General features: G+C 42.0%; 3 protein-coding genes across 5 annotated transcripts in view; 2 read left to right on the forward strand and 1 right to left on the reverse strand.

Annotated features, from left to right (window-relative positions):
- The window catches only part of espn (espin), a 37,919-nt gene extending 32,207 nt beyond the window's left edge, over nt 1-5,712 (forward strand). Inside the window, exons 13-15 of the mRNA XM_053425145.1 lie at nt 2,173-2,252; nt 2,920-2,931; nt 3,562-5,712. Coding sequence (XP_053281120.1) covers nt 2,173-2,252; nt 2,920-2,931; nt 3,562-3,709 — 240 coding nt within the window. The 3' untranslated portion in view covers nt 3,710-5,712. The remainder of the gene's footprint in view (nt 1-2,172; nt 2,253-2,919; nt 2,932-3,561) is intronic.
- Nucleotides 5,713-6,910: 1,198 nt separating this feature from the next.
- On the forward strand, nt 6,911-21,235 carry arhgef16 (Rho guanine nucleotide exchange factor (GEF) 16). Its single transcript, XM_053424601.1, has 15 exons — nt 6,911-7,217; nt 8,021-8,665; nt 9,191-9,242; nt 9,912-10,075; nt 10,462-10,518; nt 12,578-12,738; nt 14,244-14,396; nt 14,485-14,614; nt 15,300-15,374; nt 15,463-15,555; nt 15,704-15,855; nt 17,677-17,859; nt 18,228-18,298; nt 19,657-19,758; nt 19,881-21,235. The coding sequence occupies exons 2-15, from the start codon at nt 8,093-8,095 to the stop codon at nt 20,018-20,020; spliced, it is 2,106 nt and encodes a 701-aa protein (XP_053280576.1). The 5' UTR covers nt 6,911-7,217; nt 8,021-8,092; the 3' UTR covers nt 20,021-21,235.
- On the reverse strand, nt 20,908-26,170 carry ybx1 (Y box binding protein 1). Of its 3 annotated transcripts, none has more exons than XM_053424604.1 (8): nt 25,889-26,170; nt 23,498-23,561; nt 23,256-23,289; nt 23,081-23,170; nt 22,666-22,947; nt 22,245-22,330; nt 21,661-21,947; nt 20,908-21,251 (listed from the first exon to the last, which is right to left on the reverse strand). In XM_053424604.1, the coding sequence occupies exons 1-7, from the start codon at nt 25,998-26,000 to the stop codon at nt 21,707-21,709; spliced, it is 909 nt and encodes a 302-aa protein (XP_053280579.1). In that variant the 5' UTR covers nt 26,001-26,170; the 3' UTR covers nt 20,908-21,251; nt 21,661-21,706. The 3 variants fall into 3 exon arrangements, with proteins under 3 accessions (XP_053280579.1, XP_053280577.1, XP_053280580.1); XM_053424602.1 differs by having other exon boundaries at nt 22,666-22,956; XM_053424605.1 differs by lacking the exon at nt 25,889-26,170 and adding an exon at nt 25,729-25,807 and having other exon boundaries at nt 22,666-22,956.
- Nucleotides 26,171-27,621: the final 1,451 nt, after the last annotated feature.

Here is a 27,621-nt window from a genome sequence, read left to right on the forward strand (position 1 = left end):
ATTTTGTCCCAGACCCATGTCTTTCAGATTTGAAAAGTGACGCAAAATACGTGGTTTATATTTACCACTGAGGTATTCTACTGAAAAATAGTCGCATTATTATTTCATAAAAACGCAGCACATAACGACTCATATTTGAAGAATAAAGCATCTTTCTTACTTATTAATGTAAAATTGCCTTTAAACCATATGAATATGGCTGATGAAAATGAATCCAGACATTTATAATCATGTGAGCCTGATAAAGAAACATGAACAGGCACAATGAGGTTGTAATGGATGCTTGCTGGGCTAATTTGATGCACTGACTCTCTGGCTCAGATGGATATATTTCTGGCAATACATTTTATTACAAATTCACCATTATGATTATGTTTAAACGTGCATGGCCCTGCATCTGTTTATCAACTACTGCAGAAAATCAACTGAAGTTCTACCTTTACCTGTTAGTTGTTGTAGTATTTATTGGGAACAAGTTCCAATCTTAAAGCAACAGGCAGTTCATATTTCTGAAAGGGGTGATTACGTTCAGAAATGAAAGTTACATGGTGCTCCAATCTTTTAACTTAGGTACAGAAGGTCACAGGTTTGATTCTTATCAGGTGCTTTCACTAATGCTGTTCCATGCTGTGGATGGAAAGTGTAGAGGGTTTGATACTGACATCTTAATGTGTGTTAAGTGTGTGTGATGCCATGTGTGTTAAATGAACAGCGAACAATATTGACATTAACCAGACCAGAGGTTAAAAATGTCACTGGTCAAACATTTGCATTGCTGCATGTAGCTTGTGACTCTAAGTACCCATTGGTTTAACTGGTTTGACTGCATGTCATACTGATAAACTGCATTGAGGGGATATGACAGAGTAAGCTTTTTCCAAGAATTGACTAAGGTACCATATTGTTGGCCTACGTAACCCATTTAAAAGGTTTAACCAACTGTTGACTATTTTCAATTCAATTAAGAAAAAATAGCGAATAATAATTCTGGTAAAAAATATCTTTTCTTCCGATTTTTTTTTTCTTGTTCTGTAATTCCCAAGGGAATCATTAAAAATGCACTGTGTAGATAATCTTACCTGGATTTGGGTCTGCCAGGGCAAGTGAAATGCTCCAGTTAAAGGAACGCAGAAAGGATAATGTATCTTCTCAGGTGAAGATGAGAAATCCAAGATGGCTGCCCTCTAGTCACTGCACCTCAGATTACAGTTTGAAAGAGAGTAAAGGATCCAGTTACTGTGTGAGTGCACAGTCTAAATAAAATGTCCTGTAAAACAAAGTCCTGTCCATTGAAAAGGCTTTATTTTAACTCAAAGACACAGGAGAAGAGTACCTCTACCTATTGTGAGTTGTTTGCTGCTGTAAGTCATGTGAGTTTACTCAGTATACAACATGAATATTCAGCATTTAGTCCTATAGGTCTTCCACAAAGGCTGTTTGATTAAAATGTGACATTTGAGAATGAATGTGTAGGTTGACCTAAAGGGTGGACTAACATTTGATTCGTTTTCTCTGTAAGCAGGGTTAGGGTTTAACTTCTAGACTGCCAGAAAACTTATTGAACTGTGGTATGGGTCAGACTAGAACTTTAGTATGAGGATCAGGGGATGGATCCCGGATGTACTTTTCCACATTGAGTGAATTGTACTTTCCCCAATGTGCATGTTCATGATTTGTTGAATTTCCACTATGTTCAATGCTGTGTTACCCTGCTGTAGGTCCTCCCTCCTCACTCCCCCTCTGATCTGCGCTAACTTTACCCGTAAACAATAAACACCAACACTAATCAGGAGTTAATAGGACACATACAGTTCATTTATCGTAATCAAGGTAAAGGTTTGAAATAATCCTGATATTGATTTGAAGTATATTTTTAAAAGTAATATAGAAAATTCCAATTAACTTCAGTGTCATTGCGAAGGTTTATTAAGTCATATTTTTGTAAGGATGCGTGTGTACATTATTCAAAAAGAGTAGTTTCAAACATGTGCAGTGTGCATTAAATGTTTTTGTCCTTTCTTACCCTCACCATGTAGAAACAATTCTTATTTGACAGACAGCTTAAATTTCACTCAACACATCTCTTCAGTTTTGTTGGGCTGCTGTTACTATCACAATCCTTTACCAACTGGTGTGGGCCCCTATCTGTCTCTCCCCTCTGTCCGTCTACAGGCAGAAGAGGAGACAGCACGCCTGGCCTCGATGCCAGCCTGGAGGCGAGACATGATGAAGAAGAAAATGGACGAAGAGAAGTGAGTTACAAAGTTGTGTTGTAGTTTATGTGACCTACATTTGAACACATTGAAAAAAGCCCAACATTTTGTGCACACTCAGTTCACTTGCTAAAACACACACACACACACACACACACACACACACACACACACACAATCCCAGAGCAAATACTAGAATATTAACTTAATAAAATACAAACCTAAAAAACTCATCTAAATCAACTGTCCGAATGAATATTCTTAAGATTGAAAGTTCATTGCTTTTTGAAAGGGTTTAGTTGCATGATTATGCTATATTATTATCTGTATTATATCAGTGGTAGAAAAGGGTTTTAAAATGATGACAGTAATATCATTTATCACATTTGTGATAATATATGGTCAAACAAAAGTTGTCATTGTGTTAGAGTTAGAGGTTTTCTATTACAGTTTACAGTTCTCTGAGAATTCCTATCATATCAATGCAACTTTTGTGTTTTATAATGAAACATCCTTAACTGAACCAATGTATATGCAGTATATGTATATGTAACCCTAACCCCAAGCCAGAACTTACAACAATAATAGCATTTTATTGCTATATAATTGTCTATCAACATTGTTTTAAACTTGTGGAATCACTTGTTTTTGCCGTGCACGATATTTACTCTTTTCTTCTTGTGTTTCCGTTCTCCTGATGTGACAGGGAACAAAAAAGGTAAGAAAACACATCGTACTACACATAGAAATGTTTACAGAGCATCTTGTAAATGTGTTTAATGAAAAGATGGCAACTCCTCAGAAAATCATCAATTGATGAAACTGTGATTTTGAGATAAAGTAGTTAAAACTAGATACTGACTAAGCTCAGGATAAAAAATCTGGAAAATGCTCCGTACAACCTGTACACTATTCTGCTTCCTTAAGAATGAGGTGTGTGTTTTATTTTACACTAAAATACTCACATCAACAAAGAAAACAGCTGGACTTCAACAATCTCACTGTTAGCCTTTATTTGCTCTTAGCGTTGAGGTAACTAGCATTAGTTACACTATTGTGTTTTCTGTACTTTACAGAAAGACAAAATTGAGGTGAATAGAACAGTAGAAAGAAAATAGATTAACAAACCAAGAGTGTATAAAATGATTTCAGACATAATCCAAAGGATCTGTCAAACATTCATGAAAAGCTTTGTAATAAAAAATGTTTAAGAAGAATTTCAGGGCATCATCACATTTGTAGAAATGCTTTGGACAGAAGCGAATAGCTAATTAATATATGTGAATTCATTGTGGATGTTTCCCGTATGATTCTAACGGTTTTGTTTTTTAACTTTCCTTGCGTCTAGAAAAGTAGAGGAGAAGGCCAAACAGGCCAAGGCGATGGAGGAGAAGACGGAGCAGGAGCGGCTGCGGACCCTCGGCTATGACGACACCAAGCTGGCCCCCTGGCAGCGGCAGATTATCTTAAAGAAAGGGGATACAGCCAAACAGTGAACTGGGTCATCGCCCCCTCCTCTGCCCTGCAGCACCTCCCCACCCTCACACGCTCACCCCAAGGCCTTCACTGAATGCCTCCCCTTCTCTAGGCCTCCCCCCTGCACCCTGTACTGGACAGACAACCTCCAGACACACAGGAGCCGTGTTGTGAGTGCTGCTGTCCACGGGGGCTCCGAGGCTCAGCTCTGATGAAACATAGCAGCGTACCCCTCCACCTCCCACTGAATGTCACCTAAACACAAACTCTCGGCTGTGATTCTCCTGCCTCAAGTAATCATTAACTGTAGTATCTTTCCATTGGATTATTTTCTGCAAATCAATAGAAGCTATTTTACATACAGTAGGAGATTTAAGAGGCGTGTGATAGATTGAAAAGGTCATTTTGCCATGAGGGGAAAAGCCTGTTATTGCATTAATATTTTCCCTCTATTAGCCCCACTCACTGTTAAGTAAAGCTTGGACAGGCACTGTAGCTTCATAACAGAATGGATGGATATCCTCAGCAAAGGCTTATATCACCTCAGAGCAGCTAATGCATTATGTATGTAGACAGCATCACATCTGTATCACGTTATACACTTAGTCATTAGATATATTTTTTTTTATCAAACTCGTAGAAGCTTTTTCTAATCGGCTTCTTTTACTGCCACAGTCGTAATCCTAACACAGCTCCAACTAGTCAGTTTCTTTAGAACAGCTTCTCTGTGGATTTGGAATATTGATAAACGGTATATCCTATTTTAAATAATGAAAGAAGAAGAGATTATGTAGCTGTGAAAATCAAATTTTATTAATTCTCACTCAGAAAAAAAAGCTGGAATTTTTCGATTAAATTGTTCTATATGTGACCTAAATGTTAAGCTATTGTGATCATGAATGTGAAATGTTGTGTGCATGTGTTGCTGAATGTGTATCGAGCATGTTGTGATGTTTTATTAGGCTCATTGGACCCCAGGGCCCTGGATTTTCAACAAAGACACACATCAATGTGTGAATACAATCCTGCTGGTTTCTATTGGAATATGGTCTTTTCTAAATAAATTTAAAAAAAAACGTATACATGCATAAGTGACAAGACAGCAGACGTCTCTCTGCAAAACCTGAATATTGCAAAAGCAGAGAAAGGGCATCAGTTTGTCCTGTGTGCTGTTCTGCCCTTTGTCCCACTAACCTGGAAGATGAAACTTTGATGAGCAGATCCGCTTACGCAGCGCTCTCTGTCTGCCAGAAACAGCAGCAACACCAGAATGGAACTTGTCCTTATAGCCTGTCAGTTTCATGTCAGTGTGTAAGTAATAATCCACCACCACTGGTGCGAAGAGTCCAGTTTCAATACTCAACACGACAAATTAGGTCAAACATCTGATCATAAATATAGTAATCGAAGATCATACAAACTCAACGCCAAGTTGATTGTCCTACATCTTATTTCCATGGTCTGTTCAGTTCCAGGTGTTTGAGGACAACAGGATTAACAGGATTCTAACATTTATGGACATTGGTGCAACATTGTATGAAAATTTGGAAAATCTGAGATGAATATTTGTGACAGAGCTGAAGATTTGAAACGTTAGCAAAGCATTACGCTGTGTACTGACATTTAAAGTAAACTCACGACCACGAGTCCGTCTTTCTGAATACGACACATTGATATTCCCACATGATGGAAATTATTCTCTATGTTTACAAATGTAGGTTATGGAACATATATATGCCTGATCCTAGTTAGGGAATCATTTGGAAATATTCAAATTCACTTTCATCGGATGCCATATATGATGTTAAAAATGAAAATGATGTGAATGTCATCGCCATTTTATTATATACATATATATATATATATATATATAAAATCTCTGTATATAGTGACCCTCTCAGAACTTTGTCATTTCGTTGTTTCCATCATATTACATGTGTCAGCCTTGCTTGAATAGGATGTTGGCTAATTCATGTGTAATTATATTTTCAGACCATTAAAAATGAAGAAAATAAATCTGTAATCAACAGTTCGGCTGTGCTTGGGTTGTCACCAACAGAAACACGTGTACGATCAAATCCATGAGTCGTACAACAATGAAGTTCATGAATAAATCACACCTGGATTAGTGTTAAGCTTTTCCTGAGGTTGAGTGACCTTTGAGACATTAAGATCAAACAAACTAAATTCAACTCAGAATCAGGGATGTATAGAGCTAGAGGTCAGGGGAATCAAATGTCAGAATAAGGTTTAAAATAAACTAAATACGACGAGTTGTGCCACAGACAAAATGTTGCATCTGGCAGAACAGTTTCCATGGTAAATGCTTTAAATGAATAATTTAAATAAGAAACAACAAATATTAAAAGTTTGTAAATACTGTTGATATTGTTGTTTGTATGTTGTGGCTACCACTGGGCGATGCTAGAGTATCGCTGTCATTTAAATATTTAAATATCTAAACGTTTCTAAAGACCGCTGACATGTAGGAAGTTGACTGTAGGTTAATGTCATCTGTTGGTCACTAGAGGGAGCCAAACTACTGGTGGTATTTAGATAAATACAAATATTTATTGATATATTATATTACTCACATTACAATTATAGAAACACTGTAGAAATCCAATTAGAGATTAGAGAGAAAAGGTGTCTTAAAGCTTGATAAAACTGTGTTTTTATGTCTGCATGTGACCTTAACATGTATTATCTGGAGGGAAGGTTAGTGTCTCTTGATGGTCACTAGAGGGCGCTGGAGTGCTGCTGCCATTGAGGTAAATAAACATCAGAAATAACGAAAGAGTAGAAATTCAGTGGGAGATAAGAGAGAGGGGGAAGTTTAATCTGTTTAAGTCTGTTGAGACTGTTGATATTTTTAATGTCTGCATGTGGAGGCTGCTACAACATGTATTATATGGAGGGAAGGTTAATGTATCTGGTGTCCACTAGAGGGCGCTGAGGTACTGCTGCCATTGAAATAAACAAAGATTAGAAATAAAGAAAGGTAGAAAATTCAGTGCGATATATATGAATATATATATATAGAGAGAGAGAGAGATAGAAAGCGCGATTGTGATATAGGTACATATATAATCGTCTTTTGCAGAAGGTTCATGTTCACAGGTAAATCAGTGCATTAGATTAATAACTAGGGTTGAGTTCTATGTGCATAAACCAGACTTGGGGGGGTGTCCAGTCACAGTCACATGTGGCTGATACATCCAAGTATGAAGCTGCTTCCCTGCAGCCGCAGGCCTTCCTCCCTGCCTGTGTCTCTCCATATGTAGAAATTGCCCCCCCTCTCTTCCATGATTGATTGACGCTCACCTGTAGTGACGTAGGCAGCTTAATGGGCGCGTGCGGGCCGAGGAGGAGGAAGTGGGAGAGTGAAGAAGGAGAGTGTGACAGAAGGAGAGGGAGAGGAGAGGAGAGGAGGACTGGATCTGCTCGTACCTCTGCTCCGCTTCCAATCAGCGCCCCGCGGAGTCTGAACCGAACCACGGGCCTGAACCAGCCGCTCACCTCGCCCAGGTAGGACAGATGTTCCCCAGCGGCGGCGCCTCGGTGGCGCCCTGTCCCCTCGCTGTTATGAACCGTGGGAATGTGAGAGCGAGGCAGACATTTTTTTCTTCCTCTCCCTCCCTAATCCGTCTTTGGAAGTTTCAGAATGCGACAGAACAGAAGGAGAAGAAGAAGAAGAAAAAAAACATGTTTCTGTCGCTGCGTAACTTCATTTCAAACTCATTTCTCACTGTGAGGTGTACATGTTACTTCAAAGGCCCAACTGGGACTGTTCATTATGGTTTGGGTTCTATAACAACACAGTGTACTGGAGTGTTTCTGCACTTGACCTTATAAATGGTCTGTGTTTTATATAGTATAGAAACTTTTCTAGTCCAGGTGACCACTCCAAGCTCTTTACAGTCACACACACGTTCTCACTGCGCATCTATGTGCATTCTTTGCATAGTAACAGAAAAATGTGGTGTCTTGTTTTTGTGGTGCATAGATTTGTTGGATCAGGTCTTTGTGTTTGTGTGTGTGGGGGGGGGCAAGTGCACTGTAGAGAGACTGGTGAGTCACAGGTTGAGTTCCTTGGTTTGAGTTTGAGGACAGTCACAGCTGACTGCTCTGTCCTGACTGGATGTGTGAGCAGGGATCATGGGATAGGCTCCTCTCTTTCGATCTGGGAGCCCCTCTGCAGGTCACTGGTGATATTTGAAGGTTGTCCCTGCTGTTTCCCCTTATCTCTATTTGAGCTGCTAGTTCATATATGTTGTCTAAGTGTACGTCTCTTCATTACTCTTGTCGTTTTCCCCCCCTGTCGTCCTCAGACTCCTCCGATGCTGTTGTAGGTGCTGAAGTGATCACTAGACACTGTGCCGAGGTCACGGCACGAGGACGCCATGTCCCACAGCCAGTCAGACGGTGGCATGGGCGACCATGCCCCTCTGATTCTGGAGAGCACCTTCTCCACAGAACTGCATATATCTGAGCCGGGCGATGAGTGCTACCAGCCACAAAACCCCCCCACACCCACGTTTGAAATATCCCCGCCCGAGGAAGATGAAGTCGACAGGCTTGTGGAGCCTCAGCCGGTGGTTCTGAGCACCCAAAGTCCTGCCGCGCAGAAGGTCGGCACCAAACAGCTCATCCCCAAGAAATTAGCCATGGCTGGCCGATCTAAAATCCGCCACCACACCACTGTGGTTACATTCCCCGTGGGACTGGAGCACTCCACCAAAGAGACCCGCAGCCGACACTCCACCCAGGGGACAGATGTGTCCTGGGAGGATTATGACAGCGATGGAGATGGTTTATCTTTGAGGAGGAACCGCAGGAACAAGTCGTACAGAGCTGCTGTGACCAGCCTGGACATCGAGGCCATCGCCTCAGGACGAGGGGATGTGGCCGCACTGAAACCTGTCAGCGAGAACAGAGCACCCAGTCCTGGTCCCGCTCGCAGCCCTGGACGCAAGGTGAGCATGCTGGAGCTCAAAGCGCAGCATTGTACTCTGTCCATTTACCACAGAGTCATTGTAATTTAAATCATATTTGATATGCAGTTGGCTGAATAAACATACGATACACAGACCTTTTGGTTCATTAATCTTTATGGATATGGATATATTGTAAATACTCTGTATTCTGGCTCAGAAGCATAGTCTATATTTGAGATAACTTCAGAAATTCAGAATTCCTGTGCTGGAAAGGTTGATGTTGGTTTTACTGCCAGTGTTGTTTTTTATTCTAATAGTTCCTCAGGTCCCGGCTAGCAGAGCAAACAGTGTTGGCAGTCACCTCATTCCAATTCTCCCCTAGTCATAGGGAGTAGGGCAACTGTTTCCAGTCTTCCAGACCAGTATAAATGTTTTTTTACATGTGATTATGAGTACAAATTTGATTGAGAGAAAGAAGCAGTGTGGAAGAAAGATTCAGATGTCAAGAGAAAAACTGATTCACAGTTCCAGTGAGTGATAAACTCCCTGCTGTCTCCCCTCTAGAGAACCCTGGGGAGAAAGAGGAACCAGAAACAACGTGGATCCTTCAAAGATGGTATGTTCACTAATGTGTCAATCTGTCCACTGCACTAAGTTTAACTCCATCCCTACAAATAGCTGGGAAATTTTTTGATATGTGGATGCCCTGATCTCCGTGTCAAAGCCAGAAAAGATCCCTTAAGGCAACAGTAGAAGACGGAACAGGAAATGATTCTCTCTGAATACTCCCAGCATGCTGAGAGTCTGTGCAGCGCTAAAGGGAGATATTTGTCGTGTGCTCTCAGACACTGACACTTCTTTGTAAAGCAGATTTTAAGTTGTATCTAAGTTGACCTGAGTTTTAATTTCAGCTTGATCAGTTGATCAGTTGCCTGTATTGACAACTGTCCTACAACTGTGTAAATTGTCAACACTGATATTTCTGCTCTGAGGAATGTTTCCATCTTAGAAAAAAATGTTGTTCCTTTTCTTTCAAACTTTCAACCACCAAAAACAATGAATTTAAGTCTAACTCACTTTATTCCAAAGAGATGCATCCTCACCTATAATTCTTAAAGTGGCTCATTTTATTATGAGAGACGTGCGTCAGTTTAAAAACCAGATACTTTTATCCTTCCCACTGTAAACTTGCATTTCAATAATGATTAAGAAAATTGGCTGCATGATGGTAAAAGTCATATGAATCCTTCTCACACTAACTGCTGTTTGTTGATGCGAACCTCAGCTACGCCACAGCTCTACCAGGAGATCCGTGAGCGGGGGCTGCACTCCACCAGCCAGGATGAGATGTTGGATGACTTTGTGCTGGTGGAGCCCCCTGTGGAGGACCAGGGCATCGTGGTGAAGAGCTACAGGCCGGCACATCTCACCTGGAGCCAGCTACCACAGGTAGAACGCTTACTGTGCCATCATAAGCTAAATCTGGTTCGAATATTTTCTTGAAGCTTGCCTTTCACAAAGGAAGCACGCAGCAGGGGATTGTCCAGTTCAGACGTATTGAGTCCACTGTAAAAATCACGTGTATTTGTTTTGAGCACATCGCGATGGTGTCGGCCCATGTCACCAAAAGCTAAATCTCCTGATATCAGGCCGGACAAACTTATAGTACGACTGCATTTACTCCCATGCTACATGACCCTGTGTGAGAATGTTGCCTAAGTCTGCTTCAGAACATCCACCGAGCCTATCTGACAAATCAATCTGACAGGCTGGAGACATTTTTCAAATCCTTTTCACTCTTCAATGTTGTTTTCTTTTTTCAATCTTTTACAAAGGTGAAGGACACAGGTATCCTGACACTGATCTCGGCCCAGGAGAGAAAGAGACAGGAGGTAAGTGAGTGTGTGTGTTTTGTGTGCGTGTGTGTGCGCATGTCTATCTATAGTTATGAAGGCCCAATTTTGGCTGTTTGAGGGTTAGGACTAGTTTGAGAGTTAGAATTAGGTTTGGGTTAGGGTTAGGCATTTAGTTGTGATAGTTAGGGGTTAGGGTAAGGGGCTAGGGAAAGGGGCTAGGGAAATACATTACGCCAATGAGTGTCCTTTAATTTGCATTGAGGAAATATCTTCAAAATTGGTACAAACTTTAATTTGGAATCAAAGATGAACTGATCAGATTTCAGTGTCCAAAGGTCAAAGGTAATTGTGACCTTATATGTATCTGGGAAACTGCACTGGTTGCTTGAGGTAACTCTGGTTCAGTGATTAAATAAGTGAGTGAAACCACAATGGCTCCTTTCTGCACCTACATCCAGCAGACACACAGAGAGGCACTGATACCAACCTCCATGGACAATAAACACGGTTTTGTGTTGCGGTTCAACAATAAGATGTGTTGCATTTTGAGTTAGGAGCATTAACATGGTCACGACGTTTTGACTAAAGAAATGTGCCCTTAAAGAAAAAAAAGCTTTTCACTAAACAAAATGTTAAGATGCACCAGTGAATATTGGAGCTAGAGAGACAATCTGAACCTCATATTGATCAGATATTTATTCTCCATCATGTGATGGGACTGTCAGAAGTAATGTCAGAAAAGGATGTCATGCCTACTTCAAAAGCTTGTATAGATTGCGAAATAATTCGGATTTCATGGTAAGAGTTATGTCATCATGAAATTACTATTAAGTTAGAGCATGAAATCCATTGGTGGGATGTAACAAAATACATTTAGTTAAATACTGTCCCTACTTTCTCACGTGTCTGTACTTACTTATTTCCTTAAGGTTTAGTCTTTGGTACTTTTCACATTTACTCCAGCGAGTCTTCTTAGGAAATAAAGCGACTCACTGAGCAGGAACAGAAGTAGATTGGGGGAAGGTCGGTGTGACAGCAAAGCCAGTTTCATTACAAAACTGATCTCCTGAACATCACAGCCTGATACCATCTACACAGTGTAATGGTATCTCAGGGTGGATTTTCCCTTTTGTCATTTCTCCGCATGTCCTGTGTCAACAGCCAAGGTTCACCCTGTGTGCACCACAGTCCCTGAATAAAGCCACACCCTGCCAGTGTAATCACAACTCGGCTCCACTCCTGAGCAGCTGCTTGTGTCGCTCTCATGTACCTGGGTCCAGAGTCGTAGAGCTCCACTAATGTCACGCTCACAGGGATATGAAAGCTTGTGTGTGAAGGTTGGGGAAGTAAGGTTGGGAACACTGCTCTGCTACTGAACATGCTATAATATCAGGGAACAGTGGAAAAGTTCCTCAAACAAATCAAACCATTTACTCAAATTCTGAGCTGTTTTAGCTTGAAACGTTCAGGTTGGTCCGAGATTTTCAGTGTTCTCAATTTAGTCCAGCCACTGCCCTTCTGTCCTTTGTGAGCCACTTCTGCCCCACAGGAGTGTGGGGGATAGGCTGTCACCACCTGGTTGCTCACCTCAGTTCCTGACCTCAAACAGCACAGGTTAACTAACCCCTCATTACAAAATATGTAGTGTCATACAGGAAGAAGTTCTGCACCTTAATCACAGCTGATTAATCGCACGTGTCATCTATTTCTGCACCTCTGTTTATGTCTGCTGGTAGACCTCAGTGCATGCAGATTACGTTCCTGTGGACTTTAACATCAGACTTCATAAGTTTAGTACCTATATTCAACATGTGAGGAGATTTTTTCATCTACAACAGCCTCAATAGACCAGAATGCACTGCAGCTGCGTGTTTTTGTGAGGGACTAGTCTGATGCAGATTGTTGATTTCCTTTCTTTTTTTTTCTAAAGGAATTTGGGTAAATATAGGAAATGGAAGGAAAACTAAAAAGTAAATTTAAAATGACATGACCTCACAACATAAAGTTAACTAAAGGTTAGAGTTGAAATAAACGTACATATGTTGCATGTGTGAAAGGTTCCTCATGCACGCCCATTTGTGTGGTCACTTTACAGGCCATCTTCGAGATAATCACATCGGAGTATTCGTACCTGCACAGCCTGGGCATCCTGGTCAGTCACTTCAAGGAGAGCGAAGCCCTGAGGAAAACGATGACGACCACGGAGCACCATCACCTCTTCTCCAACATCTCTGTCATCCAAAAAATCAGCAAACGGTGGGCTGCACATTCTTACCACCTTTCTCGTGTATGTGTGTTTGAGGCTAATGGAAAAATAGCCTAGGGGGATGTTGTAAAAACAAGATCTGTTAATGGTATCTGTGTGAATCAGTGCACGTGACTTATGCTTTATCTGCAGACATTATCTACATTAACTCACAGATTTTAAACGGAGCTGCATTTTACTGTGAAGGAAAGAGAAATGCATCACATTCCCACTGAGTTGTGGTTTCAAGTGGAAAATGGGTCGATGTAAAGTTTCAGGTTGAATATTTGCCTTTACCATGTCTCCAGTATCCTGTGGGTTCCATGGACGTGTTAAAACATGCGAGTCAAACAGGTTGTGCTGCTGCTCTGAGTGGTATTCCTGGCTTTAAGGTGATAATTTGTGTGAGAGCAGCCTTTGTGGCTCTGCATTGCTGGCGACTTTATTTTGAATGGAAGTAGATTCAGTTGCAGCAGCAGGAGAAGACTCGTCTGTCCGTCTTTGTTCCTTTTTGTCGTCTGTTTCACAGTAAAACAGGATCTGCAGTAGCTGCTGGGCCACATGTCTGTCTCACAGTCTATGTGTTTTGTATGTGTATCCTGTCTCTCCTGTCTCTGGGTAGGGCTGTTGTTTGTAGGTTTTTTTTTTTAAAGGTTCTTTGCACGGGCATCCCAGTAAACAACACTTTTAACAGGGACACGCTCATGTTATTGAGCTAAAAAACTCTCGATTTGTTCATCCATCAAGCAAAATGTATAATTTGTATAGATAATGTATAAAATATACATAGCAAATATATGGGTTTTAAATTAGTATGGCTGAGTAATGGAGCCATATTGAAGCCTTATTTCAAGAATAATGTAATATTTTTAAGAAGGTTGTATTTGAGCAGAAAGTCATAATATTACAAGTCTACACTTTTTTATACAATTTTCTTCTCATAATATTACAAATTTATTCTTGACTTTATTCATTATATTACAACTTTATGCTCGTAGTATTGCAACTTTATCCTTGGAAATATCCAACTTTATGCAATGAATAAGCAATATATTGATATATATATTGAGCTTTTATTGTATTGATTTGATTACATTACAATACTTATTGTTATTGTTTATTTGCCCAGTTCTGTGTTTAATGCTGTTTACAGATGCTCCATTTAGTTTATAGTGAATGTCAACACGTGCAGTCGAGTGAGCAAAGAGCTGCGTTAGCCACAGGAGCACATTGTTTTTTAACTAAATGTTTATGTGATCAACATTGATTGGACAAAGGCAAAACTGCATAAACGCTTCTAGCAAAATTAGATCGTCATGACTGACTTGATATATCCCTTAGTTTATATCAGTGCTAAATTCTGCTGTACATTGCTGTTGCCAATGTCCTGTAATACCTTCCACTGTCCTCACACACTTCTGTGTATCCTGCTCTAGTAATTAGTCTGTGGGAGGAAAACCAGTGTCCTCTCACTTCTTCACCATCCTCCCCCTCTGTGTCTCTCTCTCCCTTTCAGGTTTTTCGAGGACCTGGAGCGGCGTCACTATGACAACCCAGTGATTCGGGACATCAGCGATATCGTTCAAAACCACGCCGCCCACCACTTCGAGCCCTACATCGTCTACTGCTCCAACGAGACCTTCCAGCAGAGGACGCTGCAGAAGCTGCTGTGGGTAGCAGAGTGAACTGTAACGTGCCGTTGTGTTTCTGCAGTAACACAACGAGCTAAACTTTCTCTCCTTCTCTGTGTCCCTCAGGACGAGCAACGCTGCGTTCAAAGAGACGCTGAAGCAGATCGAGGGGAGCAGTGAGTGCGGAGGCCTCCCCATGATCTCGTTCCTCATCCTTCCCATGCAGCGAGTAACCAGACTGCCACTGCTGCAGGATGTGGGTTTAACCTTTACTGTTACACACAAATATGAGGCCGTTCGTTTTCACAGCAGGAGGATGCCTGGAGAGTCATTGCATTTCGACTTGGGTTACATCTATATAAACAACACTTTCGATCTGTCGACACAAGTGTTTTGGCTCTGTATCAGTTTTGCTACCTGTCCATACTAACATGCCTGAAAATGCATCAGGTGACCACTCATGTACACTGCGCATGTACGTGCCGGTGTAATCAGGAAGTTGTACGTGTCATGCTGGACACGGGAACTGCCGCAGCTACAGCTAGTTCTTTTCTCCCGTAAGGGGGCCACGTGATAGACAAATCAACAAAGTTATGTCATGACCAAAATATATTTCCTAAATTGTCTTTAGTTAATAGATTTTCATGCCATAATGGCCATTTTACACCCATCTATACATTATCTACACTGCTTGTCCTTTGGGGGGCTGGGGCATCTCTCATTCTTTGTGTCGCTGTCATTGAAATATGCAAATGTTATTTAGTTATTTATTAAGTCGTAAAAAGATGCACCCACTAAAATCAAAATGCATTTATATTTATGTATCATGTGCCTATATACACACAACGACAAGTTTTCATGAACAGATTATGCGTGTAACATATACAGTACTTAAGTCTTCACAAGTTAATTACTTAAATAATATTGTTTTCTCCTCATAGACAATCTGCCAGAAAACTCCAGACAAGACAGCCGAGTACTTTGCTGCCGTTTGGTCGTTGCACGCCATTAGCAAGGTAAAGATACGGAGACCAGCCTGGCTGAGAATCTCCAACTCTTCTGAGGCCACATGAGGTTGAATTGTGTTGTGATGACTCTTAACAGTTGGTCAGCAGCTGCAACGATGGCGCGAGGCGGATGGAGAGGACAGAGCAGATGTACACCATCCAGAAACAGATGGACTTTGGGAAAATCAAGGTCAGAGCGAACCACATGTTTCTGCACAAGTAACCTCAACACAACAGCTTTGACTCGATGGACGAATTTTAGGTTAAAGTTGCCGATAAGAAAAGCAAGGATCATAATGAGGCGTGGTTTGCTAACCTGATAAATCTTGTGTCCTAAGCCTTTTCCTCTGGTGTCCTCATCGCGGTGGCTGAAGAAGCGTGGCGAGCTGGCCGTCTGCACCGAGGAGCTCAGCATCTGGAGGGCTTTCAGCAACAGGAGCAACTACCTGTTCCTCTTCAATGACGTGCTGATCATTACCAAGAAGAAGAGGTCAGTGGGTCTAAAACACACACACCGTTCATTTTGAATAAGACACTTAGATAATATTTTGGGGGAAAAGTGGTTTTAAAAAAACGATACTCAAAACTGATATATTTTCATACTATGTCACAACAATGTCACGGAGTCTCAAAGTATTCAGATCGCTTAAGGTTTTGTCTGCCTTCTGTAATAGAGAGTACTCAGACATTAGAAACTAGAATGTCACTCAGAGTGTTAACCTCAGCCAAGGACCAACACGCCCCATATGGATCCACATTTAAATTCACTAGTTCCTGATATTTATTTGGATCTTCATCAAATTACACAAACTCCTCGCAACATTCCTTTTTTTTTATCATGATCCATGTACTTTCCTCTGAGAGATCTATGAAAATGTTGTCAAACGACCAATCTCACAATGTTAAAGAAAAAAGTAAACAAATCCTGGATCTGCCTGCTGATCTGGATGTGCACCAAATTAAATGAGGTCTTTCTCAAGTCATGCCCCACGGCTCCACAAGCTTTCTTGGGAATCAGTTGGATTGTTGTGTAATCGTGCTAACAGACAAACGCAGACACCTATTTAACGAAGACAAATTAGAACCAGGGCAGGAAGTTCGATTGTAATGTTAGTTGTTATTGTTGGTTATGTAAAGTTCGAACCTTGAGGCTTCTGTCACTGAACAAATCCCTTATTGGTATAAAATAAAACATAATTGGGAGTCTATGAGAGGAGATGCACCCAAGCTGCTTGCGAAGCATTTCATGAACATTGCCGTTCTCTCCTGACTGCAAGAAGGTCCTGCTGCTGGCAGGGAGCATGAGAAACAAAGAGTAGACAGGAGCGGGAGAGGAAGGGGACAGAGGGCATACTTGAGATTCTTCAATCTTGTATTCGACATGTCAGCTCGACTGGACTACAGCTTTTCTGTTTTGAGTTAAGGAGGAACCAAACAATGTGAGCTCAGAAGACGCACTGAGCCACAACACTGGAGTCATTCTGAGTCATTCCTCAAGTGATAATATGCAGTAAATGCTATTAGCAGATAGAGCAAAGAAAGCTCTTTTCCCTGACTATGTGTTCTAAACATTTCGTTTGGTTTTAGGGACACATGTTTATATATATATATATATATATATATATATATAGGCGCAATAAGGCTCATTTAAGTTGCTTTGTTCCTGTGAATATCTATGATTGAGTCATCAAGAGGTAGCTTCAGGAGTTGTGTACATAGGCAACTGGACTTGCTTGTGTTGGCTTTGTACACAACTCCTGAAGATAGCTCTGTGAATGCTCATCAAAGACGGACGACACGTCTCCTCATCCTCCCACTATCCAGAAATGAACCTAGAATCCTGGATTCAAATGCTGCCATCTTGTACATTTAGACCCAGATTCTGCACAGTAGTGATCTTGGGAGGGAGCTGCAGGATTTAGGTGTCACCAATACACATGCTCAACCAATCCCATGTCAGTCTCAGCTGTCAATCATGACGTTTCACCTCATTTTTATATCAAATAACTCATTCAAACCTAACTTAGCTGAAAAAATAAAAACGTTGAGACACATCAGTGTGACGATGACTAGCTTAAATGGCAGAAAATGTATTTAAAGTGTTGAGTTGAGTTTTTAATTTTGTCCATATCCCGTTTGCTAACATGGAGGCAGGATTTATGACCTATACTGCAGCCAGCCACCAGTGGGCGATAGAGAAACTTTGGCTTCGCAGCAGTCAAATTGTCTCTTTCCATGCTGTCTATGGTTGAAGCCAGAGGATAAGATTTGTCTGGGAAAAAATAAACTCAAAATCTGATTGTATCTCCAGCGAGGAGAGCTTTGTGGTGATGGACTACGCCACTCTGGAGAATGTGGAGGTGGAGGTCGTAGAAGAAGCTGAGGGACGGATGTCTCCACCAGCGAAGAACAGCCACCATCTGTCTTTCAAACTGCTGATGAGCAGGAACAGCGAGGGGAGATCGGAGCACGTCTCCCTGATGGCCGAGTCCAGGTACTGCTGCTCTCATCCCCCAACGTTCAGTTAGTATTGTTCAAGAAGGAATTATAGGATGATGTTGGACCCCGTTTCACACTTGTATAGCTTTTTTATATATATATATATATATATATATATATCTCTGTATGTTGATAGTTACTGTTCAGGCATCCTCTAGGAAACTTTGTCGTCCAGTCCCTTGCATGACTGGAAGCTGATATCTTGTGTCAGACTCCCTCTGCTGACTGAAGTCTGAACACCAACCTAAGATTCTCCAATGCATTTAGTCCATTCATAAGAAACAGAGGTTTTTATCCTCTCACGTGCACAGTGGACGGCAAAGGGTTGTGTTCACCGCTTCTTTTTTTGTCTCTGTTACTCAGGGTGGACCGTGCACGTTGGATAGTTGCTCTCACAGAGCACAAGCAGGCAGGTGTTGTCACTTCTAGAGATGGTAGGTCAGCACGCTGTCTGCATGTGTTCACGTATTTCACTTATTGATGAACTATACATTTTAAATGACTAAATTTCCCCTTTCAGTGTGTATGTATCTTCTGGGATGATTTTTGTTCTCTTACCTCATGTGGTAATACATTATTTGTCATGTAAGCCTTCATTGTGTTGCACAGAAAACAGATGGTTTAAGTCTGTAACTGTTTAACATGCAATCTTGTTCACGGGCACTCAGGCACACAATTTTGCAGTTAAAGTTAAAATAGGAAAATGAGCCCAGTACAAAACAAAAATAACTTCAAGTGTTAAATGATTTTCACAAAAAGATCCTGGTAAAAAAGGTATTTCACTTGCAGCTAGTACACCGTTTCGGGAGAGCAGTCACTCAGAATACAGCCCTCAGTGTCCAACTTGTCCACAGAAGACGAAAACACCAAATGTTTTGCGAAGTAAACTAAATATTTTCCTCTGAGTGCACTCTCATGATGCTCCCTGTTAAAGGCATATTAAAAGAAAAAACCTCAGACTGGCAGCACTGGGACCTTGGTAAGACCTGTTATAAACCCCCGTACTGAGGATTAGATCACAAGTGGTCAGTGTTAAGTTCAGGTCTGATCGCACCTGGATTCTTCCTGAGACCACATTCCGATGGGGTTTGGTACACGCACATGGCCAGGATCTTTTCGCAGTGTGAGCAACTGTTTTTTTTAACTTCACAGCGTCATTTAGTGGATTTGTTTGTGGCCATCGTCACCACTGACCACGACATCATGACTGATGCTTTTCTTAAATTGGTGAAGTCTTTCTTCACATCAAAGACTAATTTGGTGCCTACGGACTCGTCTTTCGCCCGCATTGACAAACAGTTGTGGGACACATCTGTAAACTCAGACGGGGTAGAAACATCATTTGGTCATCACAAACACAAATGACGTGCGTGTTAATTTGCATGTCCAAGTGGTCACAGGATGTATTTCAATATGTGTGAACACGTACTTAGCACTGACCACGTGATAGGATCTCTCAGGACGGATGTTATTACCAGGTCTGAACATTGTCAGTGGCCTCGTTCGTAACAGCTATTGTTTTAGTGTGGTTCCCTTGTTTCTGACGTGCATATCAAAGGGTGTGTCTTTCCAGGGAAAATGACACATCCCAGGAAGTGATGCAGTGGGCTGCAGATATTCAGCGGTGCAGCAAAGGATGTGTTTTTACACTACAGCAGGGTTCATGACTCTTTATCAAAAACCAGATTGGAAGTTCTGAAAACAGAAACTAAATCCTGGATTAAAAATATATATCCCATACGCACCATTAAAGCAGTTTTCCACCAAATAGCATTATGGGAATGTGTTTCAGGTCTGCCACAGTACGAGGCCACTAAAGCCTACATGCCGAGGGAGCTGGACGAGCTGGGGCTGAAGCAGGCTGAGCTTGTCATCGTCCGGCAGAAAGAAGATGGTGAGGCCTTGGTTGTCAGTCTGCAATTCAACGTAAAATCCGGATCTTCCTGCTCGGTCAATGTCCTTTCTTCTACAACTTATGTTTATAATAAATAATCATAAATTGTCTGCTCCTACCAGCCTTTTACTATGGGGAGAGAATGCGAGACGGCGAGAGAGGCTGGTTTCCAGCGAGCTGTGCCACCGAGATCACCGACCCGACCGCCATGGAGAACAACGTGCAACGCATGAAGCGACTGCGCAAAGAGACCAACGTTTGAGTGACTGTCATCGACACTGATAATTGTATCAGGATGTAGAGGGGGAAAGAAAACCCACCTTCCTGTAGATTTGGGATTCTCACCATGCTCAGTTTTTGATGACTGCATAGCAGATGAATTACATTGGACACAGGGATCATATGAACTACTGTTACAGTGGTTCAGAATTCCTTTATCAGACTGATTGCATTTCCTGGGATTTATAAAGCAGTTTACGTGGCCATTAATCCCTTCCTGGTGCTCCAGTGGTGTGTGTGTATATACAACTGAGCCATGAATGTTTTAAGCTGGAGTCCAGACATCGTTGAGTTTCATGTTGCCCTCATCTGGTAAACTTTCCAAACAATGTTAAAACATGACCAAGTTGAATCTCAACAAAAAAAGTATTTCTGGTTAGCTGTTTTTATTCACCCATACTTTGTCCGGTCAATATATCAGAAACGTGCAGGATTTAGTGGCCAACAGGATATTTTGCTCCACAAAACCCTTTAACATCTTTGTTGCAGGATAACTTCAATATACATCCAGTAAAAAACAATTCCTCAGATGTGACCTTTAGGTTTTATTTCAAATCTAGGATCATTGAGAGTGTGTCCGCATACAGTATAGTATGAGAAGCTACATGCTAAACATCATCCAAGTTTTAATTGTTTATATGTATGTGCATCACATTGTGTTAGTTTAAATTTATCAAATTCGGGATTTTCTTTATTACCCAAGTTTTAATAAACATTTTAAAATACTGTTGTTGCATTTGGTTGAAAAATAACATTTACTGCACCCTAAAAAGTGTTTATCCAAATATATGAATTTACTAGTCTACTCTGTAAATTAACAACCTACTTGTGGCTTGAAGCCTATGTAAAAGAAGTCACAACTAGAGTCAGTTTTCCTGGTTTCTGGACTTTTATTTGAGCTTGCATTTTGTTAAAATGTTTGAATACATAAAAAGTTATTTAAAAATGTCAAACTGACCAGATATCAAATTCCATTTTTTTTCTTTAAAAACCATTTGGTGTAAAAACTTAGGACACATTTAGAAAAACATTTGCTGTTTCCCAAAAACGTTTTGTAGCTGTCACATAAAAAGAATGAAAAAAAAACGAGTCTGCATAGATTCTGCAGGCAATCGGTGGTAATCTGGTCAAATGCATGGTGCAAGCTTGTGACGTTCGTCAAGTCAAATCTTTATTGCTCAGATCTTGTTTGATGTTTCTTGTTGACAAAAAAACTGTAAAAGAAGAAAATGGGTACGTTAGTCTGGAATTTTCCCTTGACTGTCAAATCAATTCAGTTACATCATCTTGTTGGGATAAGTTGCTTATATGTGCATCATCAACAGATAGAAATCGAAAGCTATTCCTCCTATAGAAATGAGAAAATGGCGAGTAGGCTTTATGGTGCCAGACATTTTCCTTTATCAAATACACTGTATTACCTAATCAAATACGAAGCCAAAATAGTACAAATGACACGCTGGGCACTCTTACAAAAAGGAAAAACATGTAATTACTGAAATTTTATGTTTTACTATTCCCAGTTTCCATCGTCTGTATCCTTAACTGTCAGCTCCAGATCAAGAATGTACAATACTAATGTTTTGTAAGCAAAGTTCAGCCGCTAAGAGGCTGTGGACTCACCCGGACGATGGTAAAAGATGGTAGGTGCCGGTGGGCAGTTTGCTTCCTACTCAGCCCCACTCTGCTGGGCCTCGGGAGCGGACGTTTTCTCTGCAGGTGGGTCACCTCCTGCCTTGGCCTCCTTGGGTTCCTCTCCAGGCTTGCCACCACTCTGTGGGCGTCTGCGGCGGTAGTTGAAGTTACGGCGATAGCGACGCTGGCGGGGCTGTTGGTCCTGACCAGTCTCACCTTCCCGATTCTCCTTGTCCTCCTCACCGTCCCGCACCGGTCTGGGACGGGGTGGACCCCTGGAGTGAATAAGAAAACCAACATGAAGTACATAGGAGCCGATATCATGCATTAACTATAACATACACACAGATGATTAAATATATATTTTTTAAATTCAATTTTGGATGCACAGCTGCACGTTGAGGTTAGGCTGCAATAAAAGGAGAGCTTTTCTGGGCTAGGCTTAAGTTTCTTTTCAGAAGATAAATTCTATTAAGTGGACGTGAGATTAGAATCCAGAACGCCCAATGTTTTACTCTCCCCTTATTGCAGCCCTGCATCAACGGAGCCAACATGAAACCTTTGCTGCGTACCTTGGTCGGAAGCCTCTGTAGTAGTTCTGCCTCGCTGGTTTGTTGCCCTGGTCTGGTCCGCCCTGGTTTTCGTCACCCTCACCTCCCTGAAAGCAAACATTTCTTAATGACGCACAGTTTTATCTTGAGTCTTTTCTCAGGCCAACAGATGTATGGAACTTAAAGTTGTGTAGTTCGAAATGAAAACAGCCAGGGCGCAATTTGAGCTAAGGGGCCTTTTTGTGGAAATTTGCTAAAATATTGGCAGACCTGAGATTAATTGTTCAAAACCATGTGAGTTTACAATGGACAGTGTTCAGAGTAGACTATGACATCAATATATCTCGAGTCACGACTTTGTTACAGGATAGCTGGGTGCCTGTGCCTGCGTACCGCATATTGCGTTGGCATAAGGGGGCCGGCGGCCATAGCATCTACGTACAAAGTATGGTGGGTAGCGCCGTCTGCCTGGGTAAGCGGGTCTGCGCTGCTGTGGCTGAGTTTCTCCTTCTGGGGCGCTGTCTCCCCCATCTCTGCTGCCTTTGTCACGACCGCCGCTGCTGGGCTCACCCTCTCCATCACTCTGGTAGTTCTCTGGGTAGTCTCCAGGACGGGGAGGGCCCCTCCTTCTGGGATAGCGCCTATAGCGGTTCCTGTCTGCGGCATACTTACTCCCCTGGACTGCAACGCCTCCTGGGCCGGTGACATTTGCTGCCTCGGCTCCCTGTGCAGACAGGATTTTTCAAAGACACGTTATTAGTTAAATTAAGGAGCTGCAGAATAACCCATGAGATGCATTTTTGGAGAATGCAGATGAAAAGCAGAACTTTGCACTCAGTCACCAGAGCATTATTTACCTTCTCTCCCTCAACTACATCAAACTCCACAATTTCTCCATCTCCAACACTGCGAAGGTATTTCCTTGGGTTGTTCTTTTTGATGGCAGTCTGAAAACATTGAGAGTTCAGAGGTGAGATTTTATAACAGATTGTTTGAAGAAAAAAGGGTGTGACGAAAAAATATACAACTTACCTGGTGTACAAAAACGTCCTCCTTTGTATCATTCCTAGAAAGAACGAAAAAGTTACTCAGTTACACCTAGTATGAATATCCGGCTGCACCACATTATGAATCAGGGTTTATAAGCACTGCATGTAACAGTGCTTATCTGTTTAGCTTTGTAAGCAAATCAAATCCATAATAGGATTGGAATGTTCCTTCCTACACTCACACAGATGATCAGGGAAACAGGGATGGGGGAGGGGTTCACTTACCTATTGATGAAACCATATCCATTCCTGACGTTGAACCATTTTACTGTACCCAAGACTTTTGTTGCTGCAAAGAGATAAGATAAACCTGAATTATTTGGAAGGTAGATGACAGTCGCTACCTTGCTATTAGATACCACAGTGTACAAATGAAAGCTTCAAACAAGCTGATATTAACATCTGTCCCGAGAGATCCAATCACAAGGTACCCGTTAAGTAGGCCTGTTCACACATGGCGTTAAAATGCTTCCTGGATGGGTCTCCCGTGACCAGATCTCACTGCTTCAGTCGACATTCAAATTCACATGTACGCCATTTGTGTTAGTTACGACCAAACGATGTTGTTTTCCGAGCCTGTGTGATTTACAGATCAGAATGATGTCACTGTTTATGTGTGGGTCGGCACCAGCGAGCAAGACGAGTCAGAAGAGTCTAATTATTAATACATTATTATTATTATTATTATGTGGTGATCAGTGTGGACTTTGTGGCAGTGGTTACAAATTTATATTCGATAAAAAAAAAGGTAGGGTTAGTGTTGAAACTACTGGCACAGAGGAGGACTTCTGAGATTTACTTTCACACCGCTAGAGGAATGTCGTCTGGCGTGATAGACTCGCTATCGCGTCTGAGTGCGGCCACGCATGTACTTAGAGCTGTCCACTTGTGATTGGATCACAGAGACCACATGTTAATAAAAGCGGGTTTGTACGGGGCCAGTGTTACACGAGGCCTCCACTGGTGAGAAACAGTTGAGGCATCAAATAACGACAGATGATGAAAAACAAACCACGGCCTCAGATAATGTGGAAGTTATATTTAACTCCCAACTGTCGCCCTTTTTATAGATCCTGGTAATCGGGGGTGCCCCGTGCCAGCTGCCCGCGTTGTGGGACCAGTCCAAAGCAACGCAAAGGCTAGTGATATAGACGACATTTTACCCGCATTGCCGGTGGCTGCGCCCTATGGAGCATAGTCCGCCGTGGTCACTGACGGCGCTTCAAAGTTCAACCACTACAGACCTACTGCCCCATTTTGAGCCGCACTGCTCATAGCCCAAGAAGCACACGTGGTACGAGTCGCGCCCGGATACGTTAGCAAACGGAGCTCAGCTGGCTGGTTAGCATCAAGCTAACTAGGTCTCAACCATGTGGTTGGATTAGAGCCAGCAAGTGGAAATGAACATAACTACCTAGATGGTGTTTAGGGTGACACGGTGTATTGTAAATTATTTTAATAAACGTGTCATTGTTCCGTTTTTTTACTGCGGAAAAATACTTAAACCGCGTTATAAACCCGTGGAAGTATTTCGGCGGACATTTTGGGTGGCCCCTTCAGCCATGTAAATAGCTAACAGTAGCCCGTTTGGCTAACACGGGTTCGTTAGCAAACGAGCTACATTGGCTTCTTAAGTAGCTAGGCCGCCACGGTAGCCCTTATTTCCCTCAAAAAAATGTTCCACAACCACTCACTGATATATCCTAAAGTCTAAATAAACCAGGTTTGCTAGGACCGTTTCACCGCCGGAACCATATGACACCTTTCTTCATATAATTCGACTATTGTTAAGAAAAAAATATATCATCGAGGACCTGGGTTCTCTCGTGTGAACAAAGGGACGAACGGCCGCTAACGTTAGCTTGTATTCGACGGCACTAGTAGCCGGTTAAACGAGCAGTGTGTAATAACTAGCTTGGACACTGTTATTGATGGTCAACCACTGCTGCCGACAGTCTCATATTTCACGGAGTGTGACACTAACCCCGACTCACAGACGCGGCTAATGCTAACGGCAGAGCACCACTTACAACAGTAGTGCATGCGACGGCCAACCGGCAACATGGGACTCTGAGGCGGATTCTAATTGTAGGGAGGCCGGTGAACAGGAGAAACCACACACTAAATTGAGATGGGTAATTGTTTTACCCAACACAGTCTCTCATCTGAATGTTATTACTGATATTTGGAACACGTTCGACACACGGGTGGTAATTAACAACTAATACGGATTAAAAGACACAATTCAACGGCGATAACCTGATCCTTCCTCCACCTCCTATCTTACCACATGTTATTTGGCAGCGAATGGAATTTCATTTGACTTTATGACAGATGAAACCTCTAATCGCCACTTTACATTGGACACCAGAGACATCCCACATACCATCTATATTCGTCAGAAACTAAACAGCTCTTCGCTAAATCAACATTAACTTGACTCGTTACTTCCTTACATGCCATGCTAGTTGACGACGATGGCGGATTAGCATTTGTATCCGATTTTTAATTAAACCAGCGGTCGGCTCGTAAACGTGAACCGCCGCATTAGCGCATCCACTGTGTCCCAGCCACGTTAGCCAAGTTAGCTCTCAGGCTAATTTCCCGTAGTCTTACCGATGACCTTCTTATCCGACGTGGAAGCTGCGGCTTCCGGGCTGGATGGTTCCTCCACATCGGCAGCAGGCTCAGGCGGTGCCTGTGGTTGCGTTTCGGCCTCGCTGCTCATGGTTACTACTGGTTGGTAATGGCTTCTGCCGGCGGCGGCTCTCTGCAATGTTCCCGGTGCTAGATGGTAACCTGGGCCGGCGGTGGTGGGGGCTACTGCCTTCGGGCTCTCAGCTTTCCTCTTTCCGCTCCCGTTGCCGATCTAACTGGGCAGAAACAGAAACTGTGCCGGGCGATGTTCTCGCTCGGGGTCCCGCCCAACGACTCTTGGGATTGGCTGGTCCCGTTGACAGCGGTCATACTTCGGCCCCATTGGTTCAGACAGCTGATAGTCTCCCACGAGTGACATGTTTGCTAAATGTGATTGGCTACGGGACAATGTACCTGTCCATCGTCACCACCCCGCAGTGATGTCACAGCCAGACGAGGCAGACAGATCGCCGCGACTCTTTGGGAACAGAGTGTCTACTTGTCTGTAATATGTTCTTCTTTTCATGGATTTTAACGAATTGTACTAACATGTAGAAAACAGGACGACTGTAATGATAACACAGTCACAGTTATTTAAAATGGCGTCTAGAAAACCGTCTCAAAACACAACAAAGGACTTAGAAACCTATCTTAATGTTTGTAATGTCAGGGCAAATCAGGTCTTCACCTCATCTGACTTGTTGCCATTTGTCCATTGACAAGTAAAACAAAAGTGTAATTTCTTAGAATGGTCTCTCGGACCTTGGAATATAATTTTATTTATTGTAATTGGTAAATAAAAAGATAAATATAAGGGTTGTTTGTATGGCTGCAGTCACAAATCAAAAATATGAAGTATATTGCTGTAGACAATATATATATATATGTCACCATGTGCAGCCCAGAAATATGTCAAGGGACAAATTACGCAAATTAAGGGATACAACAAGAAAGCATACATATTAAATTTACTGAACATTATGTAAATGTATTATTTTATTTATGATCCTGATGTTCTGTCACACTTGTAGTTGTTTTATCTCTCAGACATAAACCATGGAGGCTTTGAGAAGAGGGCTCGTTTGGATGCACTGCAAAGAACATCAAGTTCTCACCAGTCTAGACAGTCTACTATTGTCATTATATACAGTCCGCTGTCACAAAAAAGAGAACATACAAGTTTGTCATTAGCCAACACAGATAATTCAATGATTTAATTGATTAGAGGTGGAAATATATTATATCGATAAAGTACGGTTTTCGACAAAGGTCATCTTGGGACACGGCACCCTCTATGAATAATATCTGCAATATCCCTTCAAACTGTGAAACACCATATTTCATGACGGTTTCTTGAAAGGATTCAGGATTCACTGGTAGAATATTTCAAACTATCAGTCCTATTTCCTGTGAATTGTTACACGATTATCCCTCTTGACAAGCTCAAATAAGGAAACTGAATCCCTATGCAATACACACACTTTGTCCAGAATAATAAAGCCGTTAAATGCTGTCGTTATCCAGAGTGAGTTCAGAAACTCCACTTCCAGTAGCACAGACAGACCCAGACTGAGTGTGAGGACTCCACCACAGAACCACCCCACCCATTGTTATGTTAATGCTCCACTGGCACTGTTTATGAGCACAGGCTAATGTGTGAAGAACTTGATGTTAATGGCCGAGCCCCATTCTCCCACACAAAGATGGGCTTT

The sequence above is a fragment of the Pleuronectes platessa genome, chromosome 6 (assembly GCF_947347685.1).
Source record: "Pleuronectes platessa chromosome 6, fPlePla1.1, whole genome shotgun sequence".
In the NCBI taxonomy this organism is placed as follows: Eukaryota; Metazoa; Chordata; class Actinopteri; order Pleuronectiformes; family Pleuronectidae; genus Pleuronectes; species Pleuronectes platessa.

Coding starts and splice junctions, on each gene's coding strand:
- arhgef16 (XM_053424601.1), top strand. CDS start 8,093: ATGTCCCACAGCCAGTCAGACGGTGGCATGGGCGACCATGCCCCTCTG. Junction 14,397..14,484: donor AGGACGCTGCAGAAGCTGCT/GTGGGTAGCAGA, acceptor TGTGTCCCTCAG/GACGAGCAACGCTGCGTTCA. Junction 14,615..15,299: donor GACTGCCACTGCTGCAGGAT/GTGGGTTTAACC, acceptor TTCTCCTCATAG/ACAATCTGCCAGAAAACTCC.
- ybx1 (XM_053424602.1), bottom strand. CDS start 26,000: ATGAGCAGCGAGGCCGAAACGCAACCACAGGCACCGCCTGAGCCTGCT. Junction 23,171..23,255: donor AGGACGTTTTTGTACACCAG/GTAAGTTGTATA, acceptor CAATGTTTTCAG/ACTGCCATCAAAAAGAACAA. Junction 22,331..22,665: donor GGCGCTACCCACCATACTTT/GTACGTAGATGC, acceptor GTTTGCTTTCAG/GGAGGTGAGGGTGACGAAAA.